This window comes from Salpingoeca rosetta, assembly GCF_000188695.1.
Source record: "Salpingoeca rosetta unplaced genomic scaffold supercont1.1, whole genome shotgun sequence".
Lineage (NCBI taxonomy): Eukaryota > Choanoflagellata > Craspedida > Salpingoecidae > Salpingoeca > Salpingoeca rosetta.
Genome location: NW_004457740.1, coordinates 1,387,616 through 1,408,477, shown reverse-complemented (window position 1 = coordinate 1,408,477; position 20,862 = coordinate 1,387,616). Strand labels below are relative to the sequence as shown.

The window sequence follows — 20,862 nt, the reverse complement described above, 5'->3', positions numbered from 1 at the left end:
TGACTGAGTGTGTGTGTGTGTGTGTGATAGAGCAAAGGGGTGGAACGAGCAGACGTTGACGCGTAATGTGGCTGACCGTATCGTATCGGATGGGTGAAGAACCGCGGTTCAGAGCAGAGGAAGCGGACGAAGAAGTTCAAGTAAACAAGCACAAATGGTGGCTGCTACCGTTTGTTAACAGCGAACAACGACTGCGACTCGACTGGTGTTGCTGCGAAGGTGAGTGCGCTGTCTGCTGCGTTCGCTGTTCTTGTTGGATCAATGGTGTGCAGGTAGGCAGGTGCAAGCGAAACAATGAGTGTGAGCGGAGTGAGTGCGTCGTGTGTGGGAGAGCAAGAAGAAGCAAAGCTGGTGTGTGTGGTGCGTGTTTGGCGCTGCCGTTTGTGTTGGCAGCGTTCGTCAGCCCATAGTGGCGTTGAAGAGCTGGGAAGAGCGTGACGAGAAAATGCAGTTTGTGGTGTCGAAAACAACGACGATGCTGTCGCTGCGTGGTGGAGCTGCGCTCCTGTTGCTGCTCCTTCTTCTCCAACCTGCGCATGTCGTCGTCGCTGCTCAGCAGCATCACGATGATCATGATGATGGTGTTGGTGCTGACAGTGGACCCAAGGAGGTACGCTACGTGCTGCCCCGTTGCATGGTCATGTGAGATTGTGTGTGTGTGTGTGTGTGTGTGTGTGTGTGTGTGTGTGTGTGTGTGTGTGTGTGTGTGTGTTGGAAACAAGAGGGGGGGGAGGGGGCAAGAGATTACAGTCCAGTGTGAAACGCATTGAGCAGCAGTCTTGTACTCCCTCATGTCACGTCACTCACTCACTCACTCACTCAAACACTCACTCACTCACTCAAACACACTCACTCACTCACATTCACACGCAATGACAGATGCATCAAAGAACGGTTCATCATGGCCAATCCATGGTGTGTGAACAGGTCGCTGCCTCATTAGACAAACTGGAGACGCTTGTGCTGCCGTCTCATCTCCCTCCTTTTTCTGTACCAGATGCTCAAGCACTGCTGGCTCCGATTCGTGAGCTGATGCAGGAGCATGGCTGCCAAGTCACCGAGACCAACACAAGCGCAAATGCGGCCCTTGACCCGGCTTCAACTGCGCAGACAGGAGCAGCGGCAGCAGCACGCACCATGCCGACTCTCAGCGGCGTCGCTGATGAAGCGCTTGTCGAAGGTCCCCCATCGCTGCCTCCGCCTGTTCCACAGGCGAGAGGATCCCGTCACGCACCATCAGCAGCCCAACAGCAGCCCGAACCCACAATCTCGTCCATGTGTCGTGCCATCCAAGGCAAGGCTTCGTCTGCCCACTGTCAACGCCAACGACACCGCCTTTTGTTTCACCGCCAACAACAACAACAACAACAACAACAACAACAACAACAACAACAACAACAACAACAACAACAACAACAACAACAACAACAACAACTACAACAACAACTACAACAACAACTACAACAACAACTACAACAACAACAACAATCGTCGCCATCTGTACCAGGTGATCAGCCAGAGAGGAGAAGCCGTCGTGACGTTGATGGCATGACGTTCTTTCATGAGCGCATTGCTGGGTTCGATCCCACCCCTGAGGCGCACGTGGACGAGTACCTGAACAAGTGCTTCCTGACCCAGCTCATGCGGGGCGATTGCCAAGGAGCCAGCATGGAGGGCTTCCTCACCATCCACTTTGACACGTTCCTCTTCTCCGTCTCACCGAGGGAGCGTGAGCGCTTGCAGCAGGCCACCGCCAACACCACGCACGTGTGGATGACGGGGCTCATCACCGGGCAGACGCTGCGTTGGGTGCTTGCAAACGGCGTGTGGGGTGGTGTGCAGGACCTCACCATCCACGGCCTGGACAACACGGCCGTGTTCAGCATGAGTTGGCTCAACGCCTTCACGCAGCTGGACGCGCTCGACCTGAGCAGGAACAACCTGGTGGACGTCAACACCACCAGGTTTGCGCAAGCGTCACAGCTCACCGCCCTGTACCTGGACGAAAACGCCCTCACCACCATCCGGCCATCCCTGCTCGCGTCCATGACACGCCTCATCACGCTTGGGCTCAGCTACAACAACATCGAGTACATTCCGCGCGATGTCTTTGCGCCGCTCACGAGCTTGGAGGAGCTGCTGCTGGACACAAACCACATCACGGCGATGGAGCCTGGGGCGTTTGGCAACCTGACGCGCTTGATCACCCTCGACATCTCCGCCAACACCCTAACCACCGTGGACAGCGGGCTCTTCCGGCACCTGTCGAACCTGCTTCTCTTGTGGATGGAAATCAACCCCATCCGCCACCTGCACCCAGACACGTTCAAGCACGTGCCGGACCTGGGCTTCCTGTCGCTCGCCGTGACAGGCCTTCGCGCCATCCCACCGACGCTCTTCGCCGCCCTCTCGCGCCTCGACGCGCTCCGCCTGCACGCGTGCGAGCTGACCTCCATCCCGCCCACCGCCTTCGACTCGCTCACCCGCATGACGCTGCTAACCCTGGCTGGAAACCGCCTCACCACCCTGCACCCGGCCGTGCTTGCAAACACCCAAAACCTGTGGGACCTTCTCCTCGACGACAACGCCATCAGTGCGTTGCATGAGGATACCCTCGCGAACTGCACCACACTCCGCCTCCTGCATTTGGAGGGCAACAGCCTCAGCCACCTCCCGTCAACCATCTTCCGCAACAGCCACCAGCTGACCATGCTGTTCCTGACCCACAACAGCTTCACCTCGCTCGGCTTCCTTGGCGGCGGCGCAGCACCAACACAGCTGCGCGCGCTGCTGCTCAGCCACAACCGCCTCTCCGCCTTTGACAGCACCGTCATGAACCTGCAGAACCTGCGTGAGCTTGACCTGAGCGACAACCCCATCACCACGTGCCCCGACATCTCAAACCTGCCCCAGCTGGCCACCCTGCGCGTTCGCCGCCACCGCATTGCGCACATCGACCTCACCAGCCTGCTGCGACAGCAGTTTGTGAATGTGCTGGAGTTTGACGCCGGCCCAAACACGCCATCGCGCGCCAGGGCCACGCTTGACACGGCGCAGCTCGAGCCCTGGCAGGGCCACCGCCTTCGCACGCTCTTGCTTGCAGGCATCAACAGCGAAAGCGTCATCACAGCACTCCTGCAACACCAGCGGCGCCTCTCTGCCAGCGGTGCTGCTGACGATGATGATGATGATGATGATGATGATGATGATGGTGATGACACGACACGCGAGCCCGAGCAGCGAGGGACGTCAGTGCAGCTGGAGACCCTCCATCTTGGGTGGCCCGGGCTGGACTCAAGCGTGATGACAGACGACGAGCTGTGCAGCCTGCTCCTGTTTGGCACGCGCGAGCTACAGCTGGTTGGCACCTCCCTCACCTCCATCACCCTCTGTCCGCAGTTTCCACAAGCAACTGTGCTTCTGCAAGACAACCCGCAGCTCACATCCGTCACCATCCCATCCAACCTGAGGCACTTGAACGTGTCCGACTGCCCCCAGCTCACCCACCTCGCTGTCCCCAGCGTGGACATCCTCGACATCAGCGGCACGCGCATCCAGCCCACCAACACCATCTGCCGGGCGTGGGGCAGCACCATGCTGTTCGCACGCCGCCTGCACGTGCCCCTGTTCGAGACGCCAGCAACAGCGCACGCCATGCTGCGCCAGTGCCTGCGTCACGTGCTGGTGCTGGACCTGTCGGAAACAGACTGGCTCGACCGGCCCTCGCTTCTCACGCCCGTCACGCGTGACATCACCGTGCTCTCCTCGGAGACGTTTCTGTTTGCAGACCAGGTGACCGTGCCGCACTCTCGCGAGAGCCCGCCGCTGTTCCAGCTCGAAGGCGCGAGCATCACGTGCAACCTTCGCCTCACCAACACCGTGCTGCGGCCCGACATCAACCCAACCGTCTCCGCACAGGAACTCTCGTACTTCTTCGAGTGCACGTGTGCCCGCGGATACAAGAAGACGGGTGGAGGGCGGTGTGTGCTTGACCGACCAAACATCCCGGGCATTGCTGCCGGCTCTGTGATTGGCGGCCTTGCGCTGGGGCTGGCCATGGTGTGGATGTACCGCCGGTACCACAGGCTGTGGCTCAGCGAAGACTTGCACAAGCAGCTGCTGGTGGAGAGGGACGAAGAAGTGATGGCGCTGAAGAAGGCGTGGGAGATTGAGTACGGTGAGCTGAGGATGATCAAGCGTGTGGCTGCGGGTGCGTTTGGTGTGGTGTTCAAGGCACAATGGGACACGGTAACGGTGGCAGTCAAAGTGCTGCAGCAAGGTGTGATGATGTTTGATGAGAGCACGGTGGTTGAGTTTGAGAAGGAGGTGGAGTTCTTGCAACGGACACGGCACCCGCACGTGGTGCGCTTCTTTGGCGCGGGCACAGACCCCAACGGCAGCCCGTTCCTGGTGCTGGAGTTTGTGGCCATGGGGTCACTCAAGGACCTGCTGGGAAAGGACATGGAGAAAGCGTTGGTGGAGATGAACCAGGATGTTGATGCAAGTGATGACACCAGTGATGGGGTGAACACAGTGTGGGAGTTGAAGCTGCGACTGCTGCGTGATGTTGCGAGCGGGATGGCCTTTATCCACAGCCTCGACCAAGCGCACAGGTTTGTGTACGAAGGGGAGGGGTAGGTGTTTGGGGGATGGGGGTGGTCTGCTTGTGTGTGTGTGTGTGTGTGTGTGTGTGTGTGTGTGTGTGTGTGTGTGTGTGTGTGTGTGTGTGTGTGTGTGTGTGTGTGTGTGAGAAAGAAAGAGGCTGCGCGCGCGTGTGTGTGTACCTAAACAATGCAATCTGATGTGATATTATTGCAGTTCGTTGCCATCACACTCTCTCACACACACGCACACACACGCATTCATGAACACCCTCAACTCATGCACGCACACATACACACACAACACAACACAACACACACATGCATGCACTGCAGAGATCTGAAGAGCGGGAATGTGCTGGTGTCATCGCGCCTGCGAGCCAAGATTACGGATTTTGGATCCATTCGCCAGTGCCTCGCGGGTGGCACCTCCAAGCGCGCGCATACATCAGCGGCCACGACAGCACTCACGCCACTGCCCGTTCATGATGACCTGGAGTACTCGCAGGCAGTGGGCACCGCGACGATCAACCCGAGCATGACGATGACGGCGGGCGTGGGGACGCCGCTGTACATGGCGCCGGAGGTGCTGTTGGGCGACAAGTACAACGCCAAGGCAGACGTGTTCAGCTTTGGCGTGCTGATGTGGGAGGTGGCGACACAGCGTGTGCCAGACTTGATTGAGCAGGAGAAAGGGGGCGACTTCCGTGGCCCGCTCATGGCTGTGTTGCACGACCTCCTGGCACAGGGGAAGCGGCTCAACTTTCCAGGTGTGTGTGTATGCGCGCTGTGGTGTGTGTGTGTGTGTGTGTGTACGTGTGTGTACGTGTGTGTGTGTACGTGTGTGTGTGTGTGTATACGTGCGTGTCTTTGTGAAAACGGGACAGCTCATGTGGAAGGTTTTACGTGGAGTGTGGCCATTGCATTCTCACGCCCATTTCGTGATCACCATCATCGTCACCATCACTATCACCATCATCATGCAGATGGGCTGTGCGACGGGTGGTTTGAGGAGCTGAGTCTGCGGTGCATGGCGCAGGACCCAAGCGAGCGGCCCACGTTTGCCCGCCTCGAGCACACGGGCCTGCGTTCACGCAGCGTGCAGTCATCCACCGCGTGAAGCCGCTGCAACATCATAGCTGATTAGTGCACGGTGCTTTGTTGTCGATGGCATGTTTGCGCGCGGGTGTGTGTGTGTGTGTTTGTGTAGTGTAGTGTAGTGTGTAGTGCAGTGTGTCTGTGTGTGTGCGTGCGTGTGTGTGTGTGTGTGTGTGTGTGTGTGTGTGTGTGTGTGTAAGCGGAGCGCGAGTCGGAGTTTTTGGACCGGCAAAAGATCGGGTAATGAGTAACGCACGACGATCTAACAGTCCTGTAGACGCTAAGTTTTCACGACAGGGATTCGTTGTGGCAAAAGACTCGTTGGGCCGGGCTGTTAAGGCATCAGTGGTCAAAAAAGTATTCTCGCCGCGATACCTTAGGATAACATTTGTCGCTATGCCGGCAGCCATGGAGTACCATCTCCGGAGCATTCTAGCCGCGTGTACAGTACTCTATAAGCGTTGCGTTGGGTTAGCCTAAGTGTGTGTGTGTGTTGTGTGTGTAGTGTGTGTGTGTGTGCGGTGTGTCGTGTGTGTGTGTCGTGTGTGTGTGTGTGTGTGTGTGTGTGTGTGTGTGTGTGTGTGTGGAGAAGCGACGCAGCTCTGTTGTGTAGTTCGGGAGTCAAAAATTGTAAAACGCCAACAAATGTTGAGATGCATGAGGCCATCGAAAGGATGGGGCTGACAACGCGCTGAAAGAGTTGTTTATGAAGTGTGGTAACGACAACAGTGAGGGCGCTTGTGGTTGCGGCAGCTGAAAGCGATGGAAGAGGAGGAAGGGGGAAGGACAGGGACGGGTGGAGGGATGGGTGAATGGATGGATGGATGGATGGGTGTATGGATGGATGGATCAAACGAACGACCAGGGGAAAAGACGAGAGGAGAAACGAGGGCAGCGGGAACGAGGGAGAAACAACAAGGTTGATTACACAACGCTGGACCACGGCAATGGGCGCCTCACACGTGCATCGTTGTAACGAGTCATTGTGAGAGACATAGCTTGTGTGCATGTGGGTTGACCTGCGTGAGTGTGAACGGTTAGGAGGATGGCGCGGGCGCGTTGAGCTTCTGGCACGCAGTGTGGATGGTTTCGCGCTTCTTGCAGATGGCAAAGCGGACGAGCGTTGACAGGTGTGGGTCGGATGGGTCCGTGGAGAAGAGGGACAGCGGGACACACGCCACGTGCTTGTGGGCCGCGAGCCATTTGCAGAACGTCATTGCATCCATGCCTGTGGATCGCACGTCGGCAATGACAAAATACCCGCCCTCCACGTTCGTGACATCCAGGCCCATCGCCGTCAAGCTGGCGCTGAGGTCCTTTGCATTTGCTTCAAAGAGGCGTGCCACCTCGGCCATCTGCTCCTTGGATGTTGCGTCAAGGGCGCCAGCAACAGCGTGCTGCAGCGGCGTTGGTGCGCAGAAGCTGCAGAAAGACTTCTTCTTCGCAATCGCAGCAATCCATTCCTGTACACCAGGTGCACGAGCGCACATGGGGTGTGTGAATACGTGTGAGTAACAGAGTCGTTTGAGCACTGCAACCCTCACACGATCACACACACATACACACGCGCGCGCACACACACGATCACACAATCACACACACACACACACACACACACACACACACACACACACACACACACACACACACACACACACACACACACACACAAAATCACCTTGGGGCCGGTCCACCAGCCAATGCGCCAGCCCGTAAGGGAGAACATCTTGGAGGCGCTGCCGAGGGTGAGGGTGCGTTCGCGCATGCCAGGTAGGTCCGCAAGGCGGCGGTGCGTGTGGTCGCCAAACACAACGCACTCGTACACTTCGTCAGAGAGCGCAATGAGGTTGTGCTTGCGGCACACGGAGGCGATTGCTTCCAGCTCTGCCTGCGTGAGGACGCGGCCTGTTGGGTTGTGCGGGGTGTTGCTGATGATCATGCGTGTCTTCTCACTGACAGCCTGCTCCAATGCTTCCTCCGTCAGTGCAAAGTTGGGCGGTGACAGCCGCACAACCTGCACGGCACACGTGATAGGTGTTGTTGATGAGTGATTTTGAGTGTACACGTGTGTGTGTGTGCATGTGTGCATGTGTGCATGTGTGCATGCGTGTGTGTGTGTGTGTGTGTGTTTGTGTGTTCGTTTGTGCGGATGTTCCGATGGGCATATTGGTAAGCGGGCAGGTGGGTTTGCAAAGAGGCGGACGGACAAATCCAAAACCAAGAGATGAATAAACAGAGACGGAGACACGCTCAGAGGAAGTACAACACAGGAAGTATATGCACACACTCACACTCACACTCACACTCACACACTCACACACACACACACACAAACATACACACACACACAAACACACACACACACACAAACACAAGCGAAGGACGTACCTTGGGAACGGCATGTGCCTGTTCCAGGTGCGGGAGATACCATGGAAAGTAAGGCTCGAAGATGATGACTTCATCGCCAGGCTTGAGCAGGCTTTGGGTGGCGGCGTAGAGCGCCTCGGTGCCCGAGGTTGCAACACAGACCTCGGTGTCCGGGTCATATGTAGCGCTCTCGCCATACCATGCCGTGTAGAAGCGGGCCAGCGCCTCACGCAGTTGCGGCACGCCTGGCATCGCATGAGCAGACCGTGGATGGGCACGCACACCCGGGAAGGGGGGGGGAGCAGCATAAACCCAGAAATGAGCTCATGATAATGGGGATGATGGATGGGTGAATGGGTGAATGGGTGAATGGGTGAATGTGGAAAGAAGCGGGAAAGGGTTGCCAAGCGTGAGTTGATGTGACACACCAATGGCTGGGGAGTACTGGTTCACGCTAAAGTCATCCTCGGCGCCATTGAGGATGATGTCTGCAGCAAGTTCGCGTGCCTTGCGGTCACCTGTGACAAACAAACAAACAAACAAAAACAGCATGAGGAAAGTGATGTCATGTGCATGTAAAGTGAAGTGACCTGACGTTCGTACAACAATGGAGGAGGGAAAGCTTGTTGGGGTGCAGCACAAATCCTCTAGGTGCATGGTCGTGCGAGACCCACGTGTGTCCCTCACACGCCCAAGTCCCGGCTTGCCCTCCCCGTCACACACACACACACACACATGACAAATTGTGCACCTGGGAGGTCAGGGTAGCCTTGGCTGAGATCTGTGACGCCTGGTTGCTTGCCAAGGGCAATCACCTCCATCCATAGGTCTGCTGCTTTGTTGCTGCTCATGGCTGTCGTATGCACTCCTCGAACGTGCTGAGTCCACTGTCGGTTCTCTCCCGCTGTTGCTGCTGCTGCTGCTGTTGCTGCTCCCGCTGCTCCCGCTGCTGCTCCCGCTGTCCCCAGCGCATGTACACTAGCTTGCGTGAATGGTGGTCGCACCAAGCCCTCTCTGACACTGGCAGCACCGAAAACAGCAGAGGCAGCAGCGCGTCGTCGTTGTCCTCCAATCACCCGCCACATCTCACATCCAATCAAACCACACCACACACCCTTTTTGCTTCGCTTGGTGGTGTTGTTGCTCGCTGTCCTTGCTGGCCGAAGAAATGCTGACTCAGGACGTTTGGCGTGCTGAAATTTCATGAACGACACGCACTGATTGTCCTTCCACAAAAAGATAGAGAGGCATGGACACGCGACCAAAAGAAGCACAAGCAGCAGGCGCAAAAAGCGCTTCCCGCTTGCTCTGGCTTTTGTGCCTTTTTCCCTCTTGCTGGTCTTCTCTCTCATCTTCCTCCTTGTCTCGTGTGCTTCGTGTCACCTTGTGGTGTGTGTGCTTCGTTTGTCTTGTCTTGTGTCGTGTGTCGTGTACGTCGTCGTCTTCGGCCTTTCCCCCGCTTTCGTCTCGCTGTTGGTCTCCCGTGATCTTCGTCGCGTCGGTTCCGTGTACCGTTTCGTACTTCCGTCGTCGTCGTCGTCGTCGTCGCCTTACCTTTGTTCTAACAAACGTACGTTCGCGTGCCACTGCGCGGTGGCGTCGTTTGATCAGACTTCGTTGTGTGGTGTATGGGGCTTGTGTGAGCGGGCGTCTGTGCATGTGCCTCTGTTCACGTGTGTGGGTATGTGTGCATTTGCATGTGTTGCCTCTCGACACAAGCCCTTCTCCCTTCCTCGTGCGTCCGCCCTCTTGGTCGCCCATCGCCAGTTGCTTCCTTGCTGCTGCATGTCGTTGTCCGCATTCGCGTCACCGTGCATCTTTGCTCCGCGTGCCGGCTCTTCCACATTGACGGAAACGAGACCATATGAATCAAACTCATGTCTTTATTATGCCACCCGCCAACGTGTCATCGCTGTTTGATTTGTTCCATGGACAGGAACATGACTGACGCTGCCCCTCCCGTCACAACCCCGGCCACCATGCCCCCTCCCAAGGACGAGGATGCCATCAAGCTCTTTGTTGGCCAGCTCCCCAAGTCCTATGGCGAGGAGCAGTTGACTGCCCTTCTCCAGCCCTATGGTGCCATCCATGACATGATGATCCTCAAGAACAAGATGACCGGCGAGTCCCGAGGCAAGTCTGGCTGGCTGCATGTGTGTGCATGGGTTTGGCTGTCTGTGCGTGTGCTTGTTTGTGCCGTCGGTCGCTTCAGTCGTTCGTGGTGTACTGCGCATGCGTGCATGCGTGCATGCTGCATTTCATGTTGTTGCGCCGTCTTTCTCGCCGTGTGGTCTCAACTTGTATTGTTTGTATCGCCTGGCTCACACCAACTTGCTTTGCTTTGTTTTTGTTTCGCAGGCTGCGCTTTCGTGACCTTCTGCTCCCGCCAATCTGCTCTGAGCGCCATTGCTGATCTCCACGAGAAGCGTACTCTTCCCACCGTACGTTCCATCACACCGTTCCTTTGTTTTGTGCGTATGTGTGTGCTTTTTTGTGTGCGAGGGGTGAGCACTCTTGTGTGTCGTGCATGTGGTGAGCACGCTCTGTGCGTCAGATCGTGCGGCAACCTCTCAAAAGTTTTGGGTTTTGTTCTCATGGTGACCACGATTCGTTTTGTCGATGTTGTCCGTGTAGATGGCCAACCCCATGCAAGTCAAGATTGCGGACAGCGAGCAGCGTGGTGGTGTGTTTCCCTCTGCAATTTGTGCTTCAGTGGTCCGTTTTGTTGTGTGTTTGCGTCTGTGTTTTGTGTGTGTGTGTGTGTGTGTGTGTGTGTGTGTGTGTGTGTGTGTGTGTGTGTGTGTGTGTGTGTGTGTGTGGAGTTTTCGGTGTTGCTGTGCTCGCTGCCACGCTCTTGTGTTCTTTGTTGCCTTTTCTCACTCACCGGTTCGCCCCATGCCCGCGCTTCGCTGTACTTTTTTTTTGTTTGAATTTTTTTTTCAGATGACCGCAAGCTGTTTGTTGGCATGATCTCCAAGACATGCACCGAGGCCGACCTCGAGGCCATGTTCCGCCCCTTTGGCGAGATTGAGAGCGTCAACGTCCTCATTGGCCCCGAGGGCCAGAGCAAGGGCTGCGCATTTGTCAAGTACACCAACGCTGGCTCCGCTAACCAGGCCATTGCCAAGCTTCACAACAGCACCACCATGGAGGGTGCGCTTAGCCTAACCGCCTTGCACCCTGCGCTTGTTGCGTGGGTGCGGTTGATTGTTGATTTCACCACGCTTTTCGTTTCTGTCTGTGTGTATACGTGCATGTGTGCGTGAGTGTGTGTGTGTGTGTCTATGTAGAGCAATGTGACTGCTTGCTTGGCCAGCCCAGACATCCTCACCCCCTCACTTGCACAACATGTGCACGCACACGCACACACGCACACGCGCGCATCAGGCTGCCGCGCGCCCATGGTTGTGAAGATTGCTGACACAGAGAAGCAGAAGCAGCAGCGCCGCATGCAGCGCCAGATGCCGCCCATGGGCATGTACGGCTTCCCACCCAACGCCATGTTTGGCGCACAGGACATGGCCCAGGCAATGTACGGCGTCCAGCAGTTCAACGGTAGGTGATCGTGCCTTGCTTCCGCGCGGTGTTCTCGCAACCGTCGCCCGCCGCTGCCGCCGCCACCACCACCACCACCACGCCCGCCACACCACTCTCTTGGCTGTCTTGAGTGGCGTTCCTTTCTGTTTGTGCCGTTTCTTTGTCTGTTTGGCTCGTTGCAACATTCAGGGTCCTATCAGTTGCTGTTTTGTTGTTTAAGTTTAAGTTGTTTGTGTTGTTATTGTTGTATGAGTTGCTGGTGATCGTGTCAGTCGTGTGGCGCCAAGGAATATGTTTGGTGGCTGGCTTGACGCGGCTGGTGCGCGTTCACACTCTCTGTTTTATTGGCTGCTCGCTCGTTCGTTCCTGGGGGTTTTCCTTCTGTGCCCACCACTGGATGCGTCCACGAGTGCGACCGGCTTTTGTTGGCTGCTACATGCCTCAATCCCTCGTTGCTTGCCCCTTGTGCTTCCTCCGCCCCTTGCTCTGCCCATTACCCTCCATTCCTGTCTTCGTTTTGTTCAATTTCGTTGCTCCATCCCTGGCTTGCTTGCCTCTTCGCTCTCTATGGCGCGTGCGTGGTTTGTGGTTGGTGGTGTTGCGTGGCCTCGGTTGCTGTTTTTTGTTCCTCGGTCGTCCTGTTTGTGTACACATCGTTGTCGTTGTTGTGTCTGTACATATGGTGGTACCTGTGTTTGTATGTGCGTCTTGTCTTGTGTGTTTGTCTGTGTCTGTTTTTGTGCGTGTGTGTGTGTGTATTTCTGTCCGTTTGTGGTTGCGTGTATGTCGTTCTGTGTGCATCTTTTTCGTCCGCGCATGTAGTTGATGCTGAGTGGTATCCAGGTGCCGGCTTTGGCCAGCAGCCGTACGCGCAGGCCCCATATGGCGGCGCCGCCCGCGCCCCGCAGAAGGAGGGCCCGCCCAACTCCAACCTCTTCATCTACCACCTGCCCCAGGAGCTGAACGACCACTCGCTCGCCGCTACCTTCATGTCCTTTGGCAACGTCATCAGCTCCAAGGTCTTTGTTGACAAGTACACGGGCCAGAGCAAGTGCTTCGGCTTTGTGTCGTACGACAACCCCCAGTCTGCCCAGGCTGCCATCCAGGCCATGAACGGCTTCCAGATTGGCGGCAAGCGCCTGAAGGTCCAGCTCAAGCGCCCCAAGAACGCCCCTTACTGAGCGTCATCGCCACTCCCCCTTCTCAACCTCACCAGCGCGCCTTTCCTCGCTCCCTCCTCAACTTGTCTCTGGTTGACTGACTAACATGCGGCACTGTGAGCTCCAAGTGCGCGTGGCCCCTTTACCCGCTGTCGTCGCGTGTCTTGTTGTTGTTCCTTGTTCTGTGTTGCTTCGACGACGTGTGTGGGCTGTGTACGGTTGCTGTTGTTCATGTGTCTGCTTGCTGTGTCGTTGTGGACTGAGGAGTGCTGCGAGGTGGACTGTATCCGCTCACGGGGGTGACACCAAACACGCACACATACACGACCCCCAGCTGCCGCGCGATTGAGAGATCCAATACAAAAGCAAAAGCCTTCGACAACCGAACGACAAATGCATGATGCTGGTTCCCTTGCCTTTTTATGTTTGTAATGCGGGGAGGGGGGAGGGACAAAAGGCACACATGCCTGTGAGTGGTTCTCGTGTGTGCACAAGAGAGAGGGGAGGGGGTATGTTGATTGGCTGCGTAAACAAACCCACACGCTCATCAAGATAACGTTGAAATGTACATGGCATGAAGACGGCGTGAATATGCACAGATGAAGTAGTGCCTGCAATGGTGGTTCATGTACGAACACTGTCGGTAACAAACGTGTACAAGAGCACAGAGAGCGGAGGGAGGGAGGGAGGGAGAGAGAGGGAGAGAGAGAGGGAGAGAGAGAGAGAGAGAGAGAGAGAGAGAGAGAGAGAGAGAGAGAGAGAGAGAGAGAGAGAGACACACACACACAAACACACACACACACACACACACACACACACACACACACACACACACACACACACAGAGGTTGGGAGGTTCAGTTAAGCTAACTTTGCGTATGAGCGCCAGCTTCACGAACGAAGCTTCTTGCGCGTGTTTGGGAGGAGAAAGTTGAGTGTATCCATGAGGCGAGTGGAGAGAAGGATGTGGCCAACGCAGACGCCAGGGTTGTTCATAGCCAAGATGGGCAGCTGCTCGTCGTCAAGATCCCGGTTTGCCATGTACAACTGCCAAGTATGGTTTGGTTGTGGGTGTTATTTGTGTGTATTTGACGTGTATGTGTGTATGTGTCTGTGTGTGTGTCTTTGTATGTGTGTGTGTAGTGTGTGTGTGTGTCTGTCTGTCTGTCTGTCTGTCTGTCTGTCTGTCTGTCTGTCTGTCTGTCTGTCTGTCTGTCTGTCTGTCTGTCTGTCTGTCTGTCTGCCTGTCTGTGTAAGGGTACCTGAGCAACGTCGATTGTGGCAACGCCAATGGCATCACAGAGATCGTCGCCAACAACAACGACCTCAAACTGGACCAGCGCAGAGGCCTGCGTGCATCGGAACACAATCAAGCAAAGCCAACGTGCGTCGCGTGCATCACAACAACATCAAGCATGTCAGAGGATGGGTAGATGGGTGGATGAGGGGGAAACGGGTTCAAAGACGGGCATGAGTTGGTGTATGAAGTCACAAGCAAACACCCCCCCCCCCCACTCCGCAACCGACGAGACGCACCTTTGCCTTGATGCTCTTCGCCAGAGCCTTGAGTCCCTTGACGATGGACTTGTCAGCCACATCTGTGCCCTCTGCGGCGCGGCCGTCGAAGAAAAACCGGTTCACGTGGTCGCAGGGAACAATCGTGTTGGCTGGCGGGATCGGCAGCGATTCAGGCGTCTCCAGGCGCTGATCTCCGAGCAGGCCGAGAAACTCGTAGCTGTGTAGGGCATGGGGTGGCAGGTGTCGGGATGATGGAGCGAAGAGCACAAAAAGGTTGTGGAGAATGGAGAGAAGGGTAGAATGAAAGAGATTGGAGAGGAGTAGAAGTTAAGAAACGAAAAGCAACAGCAACAGCAACAGCAACAACAACAGTCACAGCAGCAACAGCAGCAGAAGACAACTTTCGCACAAGCAAGTGTGAAACGCGATGATGAGATCATTGGCAATGTGATGGGGTGCCCATGGCGTCGCAAGGAGCCACGCTGCGCGCAACACTATGCACAACCAACCACACACAATCACTCTGAGCTGTTGGCGAAACAGCTCTCTATCTAGTGAACTCACCTGACATAGAGAAATGTCCCAGGCGGTTGCTTGTACACCACCGACGATTCCGGGAACACGAGTCTGTGTGTGTGTGTGTGCGTGTGTGTGTGTGTGTGTATGTGTGTGTGTGTGCATGCGTGTGTGTGTGTGTGCATGTGTAAGCCAGAGAGAGTGACTGAGCAACAGTGTGCGTGTGCGTGAGCATGAAACCATCACAGACGCAGTTCAGTTCACGTACCCTGCAATTTGAATGGACATGGGCGGCGCCTGCGACACTGACACCGTCTTCTTCTTGCCACCCGTGCGCTCCTTTGATGACGACGAGGCGGTGGTGTCTGTCCCCAGCGTGTTTGTTGGCGAAAGCGACATGCCTGTCGATGCTCGGGAATGCCCATCTGAGGATAGAGGCGGCGTGCCAGACAGCAGCTTCGAACTCACCTGATGTGACAGCAGTAGCGTGAACAAGGGTGGGCAGGTGCGAGCAACGTCACCACAGAGTGTGAAAGAGAGAGAGAGGCACAGAGAGACGCGGAGTGACAAACACAGACACAGAGACACAGAGACGCACACAGAGAGAAACATACACACACACGCACAAACAAACACGACGCTCTCGCGCACACACACACACACAATACTGATTCTTGTTGTGCATACGGACATTGTCAGTTGTGCCAAACTCCCCGGTGGCTTGCCCAATGTTTGGTATATCCTCGTCGGCATGCTCTTCCTCCTTCGTCTCTTGTTGCTGCTGTTGTTGCTGTAGCTCCTCCTGTTGTCGCTGTTCTTCCTGTTGTTGTTCATGTACCCGTTGCTCTCCCGGTACCGCTTGGTCGTGTTCTCGCTCGTGCTCCCCAACGTCGGCCATGTGTTCTTGTTGTTGTGTCTCAGCCATCTCTCCAGCGTGCACCCCCATCTCCTCATTGTCGTCGCCGGCACCACCATCCTCCCCATCACCACGCTCGCTCTCTTCTCCCATAATCGCGGCAACAATCCTGCGCTCCCGCTGTGACTGGGTCTCTGGCGGAGCGTTGACATGATCGTGACTGTGGTCACGCCCACTACCATCTTCGCCCTCGTTATAGTCATCATCACCGTCGTCGTCATCTGTGGTCACATCCGATGCAAGGGCCCACCCACGTTGTTGTTGTTGTTGTTGTTGTTGTTGTTGTTGTTGTTGTTGTTGTTGTTGTTGTTGTTGTTGTTGTTGTTGTTGTTGTTGTTGTTGTTGTTGTTGTTGTTGTTGTTGTTGTTGTTGTTGTCGCTCTTCTGCAGCAGCGGTAGCAGCAGTAGCAGCATCAGCAGTAGCAGCGGAATCGCTCCTGTCATGCGACGGCCTGTTGTGCTGCGCTTCCGTCTTCCATACTGCCGCCTCGTCACGCCACTCGCTTGCTTGCCTGCGCCACTCTTCCGCCTGTGCATGCCCAAGCTCGGGTGCCCTTGCTGCTGCCTGCCTCACAACATCGGGTAGCATGTGGTGCAGCGAAACAGCAACCACTAGCTGCCCAACAACAGCGCCATCCTCGTTGACAACTTCAAACTCGCCGCGGTGCGTCGGGGCCGACAAGAGCTGACGCAACTCAACACGGCACGCGCCAAAGTATGACGCCTCATCTCCGTTGCCACCACCGCCGCCAGCGCCGTGAACGGCAGCAGAAGCAGTGGGGCGTGCACTGACATCGCGCAGCGTTGTCCCATCTTCGTCCACACCAACACCAACACCACTGCCACTGGCGTCCGTGTCATCAATCACAATGAGCACGAGCTCGCCCGTCTCAATAAAGGTGTGCATCTCCGGCGTGTCCTTGAAGGGAATGGTGTGCTGGCTGTGGAACGACGGTGTCCACGTGTGCGGTGCCGTGCGCGTGCTGAATTCAGGTTCCGCCAGCACCTGATACGCAACAAACAGCGACGGTGGCGTGTCGGCCGTGGTATCAAATCGACCAGAGATGATCGAGATGGAGAGTGCGTTGTCGACCACCGGCAAGCCAGGCTCAACCGCCGTCACGTCATGTGTCCCCTGCTTTGCCACGACGGCTTGCTCCCACGCGCCCGCTGGCCCTCGTACTTCCCCATGTTTCACAGCAGCATCACCAGCACCACCGTCACCACGTCCGTCGTGCTTGGGCTGCTGCAAAAAGTCTGCAGCACGCAGCCGCTGCCTGTACAACCGCATGGCGCGTTCCATGGGCACGTGCAGTCGCATCCACAGGTACAGCGTCGCCAGCACGGTGGCCGGGTGCCGCAACGAGAACAGCTTGCACGCCATGTGCACACGTTCGCCGCGAGCGCCCGCCTCGTCCATGATGAGAGGGGTAAACCTGATACGGGCGGCGGCGATGGTGTCGAAGCTGCTGCCAAAGGCCTGGTGCAGCTCGGCAACCATGCCACCTTTGTACAGGTACTTGACAAACACGTCGTTCATGGTGACGAGGAAGGTGGACGCCTCGTTGAAGACAGGCCGCATCCCCACGCGAACCGTGGTGGACTGCGTTTGGAAGTCGAAGAAGTCGTACGAAACAAACAGCGCCGGCACGCTCGTGCTCAGCAAACCACCAGCATCCTCGTTCACCTCCACTCGCACAATGTGCATCTCAAACACGTTGTCCCCTCGCGCCACATCCAGCGTCTCGGGCACGCTGGCATCCCCCAACGTTTCCGTATCACGCGGCCCTTGCGCGGCGGCGGCGTCGCCCACGCCACGCCACTGCACCGCCCCTGGTGCCGATGTCGTCGCGACCCTGCCGTGCTGCTCACCGTCGCCGCCATCGCCACCAGCGGCACGGTCGCCTGCCTTGCCTTCACCGCGGCGGATGCGAACCTGGTGCACACCGTACGCCACATCGCGCAGCTGCTGCTCCAGCTGCCGAATGCGATGCAGGCGCGTGTCGGCCGTCTGCGCAAGCTCTGTCATTTCCTCGTCGTGTCGCTGCTGCTTCTCCGCCAGCCGCTGCTCAAGGTCGCTCACCTTGTGCTTGTACTCGCTCGAGATGCTGTGCTCCAGATCCAGCATGCGCCGCAGCTTGTCAATCTCCACATACGCGTCCGAATTCGCCAGCTGCAGCGCTCGCAGCTCGTCGTGTTTTCCCGCCTTTCCTCTTCTCCCGGCACGACCAGCACCATCACCGTTGGCATCATCTTCATCGTCATCATCGTCATCCACCTTGTGGAGGAACGCAAGCGCCTCCTTGTCCTTCTCTGCATCGTGCCTTCGCCGCACCATCGCCAACGCCTCCTCCACCTCTCGCAGGTCAACCGAGCTCTCCCGTACAAAGAACTGCAGCTTGCCCTGCAAGTCCTCCACCTGGGCACGTGCGTTGAGAAGCTCAGTGTGCGCCTCCCGGTAGTCGCGTGTTTTCGTCGCCAGCGCTGTTGTCTCGTCTGCCAGTTTGCTCCGCAGCTGTGTGCACTCTGCCTCTGCTTTCTCTCTTTCCGCCCTCGCCTCATCCAGCGCACGCTGCATCTCCTGCCGCATTGCCTCGTGCTGCCGCTCGCGCTCCTGGTCGAACGCCGTCGCCACCAGCTCCCTGTTCGCCTGCTTCAGCGACTCAATCTCGGCCTTGAGGTTCTTGATCTGCACTTCCTTGTGTGGCAGCTGCTGCGCTCGCACCTCTTCTGCTTGCAGCAGGGCCTTGAGCTCTGCATTCGACTGCATGCTCTGTGTCAGCTTCTGTTGGTGGTCGCGCAGCTGTGATGTTGCGTGCTCGTGGCTGGATGACAGCTCTTCCATCTGCCGCAATGCCGTCTCGTACTTGCTCTCCAGGTCGGCCAGGGCCTGTGCCTTGTCGCGCAGCTCCCGCTTGATGCGGATCACCTCCACGTCGTCCTTGATGGACGCCTTCTTGTTGTGTTTCTGTGGTGGTGTGATGTGCGTAAGCGAGGAGGGTTCGTATGTGTGAAAGTAGGTGAGCGTGTGTGTGTGTGTGTGTGTGTGTGTGTGTGTGTGTGTGTGTGTGTGTGTGTGTGTGTGTGTGTGTGTGTGTGTGTGTGTGTGTGTGTGTGTGTGTGTGTGTGTGTGTGTGTGTGTGTGTGTGTGTGTGTGTGTGTGTGTGTGTGTGTGAGGGAGGGGGATTTGCACATGTTGTGTGTATGCGTATGTGTGTTTTTGTGAGGGAGGGGGGTTTGCACATGCTGTGTGCATGTGTGTGCATGTGTGTGCATAGGTTGAGCGCACAAGTATGCATAAAACATGTTGACAGCCTGGCGCCATCTCAAAACAAACAACTCACAAGCAGCTCGTGGTAGGATGTCTCGAGTTCTTGGATACGTCGACCCGCTGCTGCCACGTGGGATTGCAGCTCTTCCACTTCTCCATCGCGTTCCGTCACCAGCGCCTCCGCCGCAGCCCTCGCCGTACTCCTGCACACGCAGTGTGTGTGTGTGTGTGTGTGTGTGTGTGTGTGTGTGTGTGTGTGTGTGTGCGTGACCATGTGTTTGAGAGTATGGAATCCTTAAAGGACATCTTTGCTGTCCCTCTCGCAAACAGCTTGGCCATATGCACGACCACCTCCTCCCCAAAGCTGAAACCACCGCTGTCACCACAACACCAACATCACAACAGCACCACCGCGACGACCACCACCACCAGTGTAGGATCAGCGTACTCTCGCTCGAGGTCGGCCTTGAGGTGCGCAATCTCATCTTCGAGTGTCGCGATACGCGACTTGAGCTTCTGCTCCCGTCCAGGCGTCAGACCCATGGACTCACGGCGCTGGTTGGTTGAAATTGGATGGGGGAGTCAAGTGGAAGTGAGGGCAGCAGCAAAGAGTCAGCGGTGGTGATGTGGATTGGCCATTGTGGGTGCCAGCACAGAGTGCCTCAGGTGCGTACGAGAATGGGTTTGGTGAAGAGCTTCATGCTTGCGTGTCTTGTGGTTGCTATCTATGGCATGCAGACGCAGACAGGACGTACCACAACAGATGAGACACCAGCATACGACCCTTTTCGCTTTGAACCAGAAGCGGCTGTCCGTTGCTTCTCCACGGCAAGTTTTCGCTGCAGTGTTTGATTATTCTGTTCGAGTTGGGCGATGCGCGCTTCCTGCGCCGCAACTTTGTTTTCCATCTCAACCATCTCAAAGGCTATACGCATGTGTGAAGCGATCAGCAAAGCAAGGTGAGGGTTAACTCAGCAAAGCAAGGTGAGGGTTAACTCAGCAGCCTTTGTTGCGAGCGTTTGCGGATGCGTGTAGCTTGTGTGCAGACACGTACATATTTTGTGTGTGTGTGTGTGTGTGTGTTGCATGGGCAGGCTTGCTGACCTTCTGGAGCGTTGAACCCCTTTGACAGCTTTTGCAGTTGTTTTGTGAGCCGTGAAACCTGTGTTTGCAATCTACATCCAAAAAGGAAAAGTTCACCAAAGCAGACACACAACAAGAACCAATCCCCAATGTAAGCATTGTGACAACGGATCATGCAAGCGAGGGCCCCTGTGCTTCCTCACGTCACACACAACACACAACACACAACACACACACACAACTCACAACACACACTCGTATGATACGCATGACACACACACACACAACACACCCACAACACACACAAACACACACTCTTATGATACGCATGACACACACTCGCGCATGACACGGATCAATCACGCACTTTGTGTTTTGGGTCTCTGCATCCTTTGCCGTGGTTTTGTACTCCATGACTTTGTCCTTCATACGCAAGTATGCGTCTTCAAGGTCGTCTCGAGACATGGTGGCCACCGTGTTGCGCGCCTTGCCCGGTGGTGGGCCCGTGGCCGTGTTCATGCCACCAAGCGGTGGCCGTCGTCGTGCAGACATCTTCGCCTGCCTGCTTCCTGCTTGTTGCTTGCTTGGCCGTTTCAAGTTGGGAAGATTGGCGAATGATTCCATACAGCTTTCGAATTGTTTGAATTTTGTTGCGGCGGCAAATTCAAACCACACCAGCCAGCAGAGGCGATAGCTGAGAGCGTCATCGGAGGCACACACACACACACACACACACACACACACACACACACACACACACACACACACACACACACACACACACACACACACACAC

General features: G+C 56.3%; 5 protein-coding genes across 5 annotated transcripts in view; 2 read left to right on the top strand and 3 right to left on the bottom strand.

The window, feature by feature from the left end:
- The window catches only part of PTSG_00321 (uncharacterized protein), a 4,179-nt gene extending 3,805 nt beyond the window's left edge, over positions 1 to 374 (bottom strand). Inside the window, exon 1 of the mRNA XM_004998815.1 lies at positions 77 to 374. The gene's annotated coding sequence lies outside the window, so the exon portion shown is untranslated. The remainder of the gene's footprint in view (positions 1 to 76) is intronic.
- Positions 375 to 1,447: 1,073 nt separating this feature from the next.
- On the top strand, positions 1,448 to 5,877 carry PTSG_00320 (TKL protein kinase). The gene is made up of 3 exons (XM_004998814.1): positions 1,448 to 4,613; positions 4,938 to 5,371; positions 5,588 to 5,877. The coding sequence occupies exons 1-3, from the start codon at positions 1,549 to 1,551 to the stop codon at positions 5,719 to 5,721; spliced, it is 3,633 nt and encodes a 1,210-aa protein (XP_004998871.1). The 5' UTR covers positions 1,448 to 1,548; the 3' UTR covers positions 5,722 to 5,877.
- A 510-nt stretch (positions 5,878 to 6,387) lies between these two features.
- On the bottom strand, positions 6,388 to 9,144 carry PTSG_00319 (aminotransferase class I and II). Its single transcript, XM_004998813.1, has 5 exons — positions 8,818 to 9,144; positions 8,495 to 8,584; positions 8,088 to 8,311; positions 7,378 to 7,713; positions 6,388 to 7,162 (listed from the first exon to the last, which is right to left on the bottom strand). Exons 1-5 carry the CDS (start codon positions 8,915 to 8,917, stop codon positions 6,737 to 6,739), a joined length of 1,176 nt encoding a protein of 391 aa, XP_004998870.1. The 5' UTR covers positions 8,918 to 9,144; the 3' UTR covers positions 6,388 to 6,736.
- A 170-nt stretch (positions 9,145 to 9,314) lies between these two features.
- On the top strand, positions 9,315 to 13,137 carry PTSG_00318 (napor protein short isoform). The gene is made up of 7 exons (XM_004998812.1): positions 9,315 to 9,636; positions 10,003 to 10,199; positions 10,425 to 10,507; positions 10,701 to 10,749; positions 11,010 to 11,219; positions 11,454 to 11,621; positions 12,426 to 13,137. Exons 2-7 carry the CDS (start codon positions 10,007 to 10,009, stop codon positions 12,782 to 12,784), a joined length of 1,062 nt encoding a protein of 353 aa, XP_004998869.1. The 5' UTR covers positions 9,315 to 9,636; positions 10,003 to 10,006; the 3' UTR covers positions 12,785 to 13,137.
- A 446-nt stretch (positions 13,138 to 13,583) lies between these two features.
- Positions 13,584 to 20,695, bottom strand: PTSG_00317 (uncharacterized protein). Its single transcript, XM_004998811.1, has 11 exons — positions 20,434 to 20,695; positions 20,088 to 20,158; positions 19,739 to 19,908; positions 19,432 to 19,538; positions 19,057 to 19,186; positions 15,489 to 18,680; positions 15,066 to 15,265; positions 14,846 to 14,908; positions 14,300 to 14,498; positions 14,026 to 14,112; positions 13,584 to 13,810 (listed from the first exon to the last, which is right to left on the bottom strand). The coding sequence occupies exons 1-11, from the start codon at positions 20,688 to 20,690 to the stop codon at positions 13,655 to 13,657; spliced, it is 4,632 nt and encodes a 1,543-aa protein (XP_004998868.1). The 5' UTR covers positions 20,691 to 20,695; the 3' UTR covers positions 13,584 to 13,654.
- Positions 20,696 to 20,862: the final 167 nt, after the last annotated feature.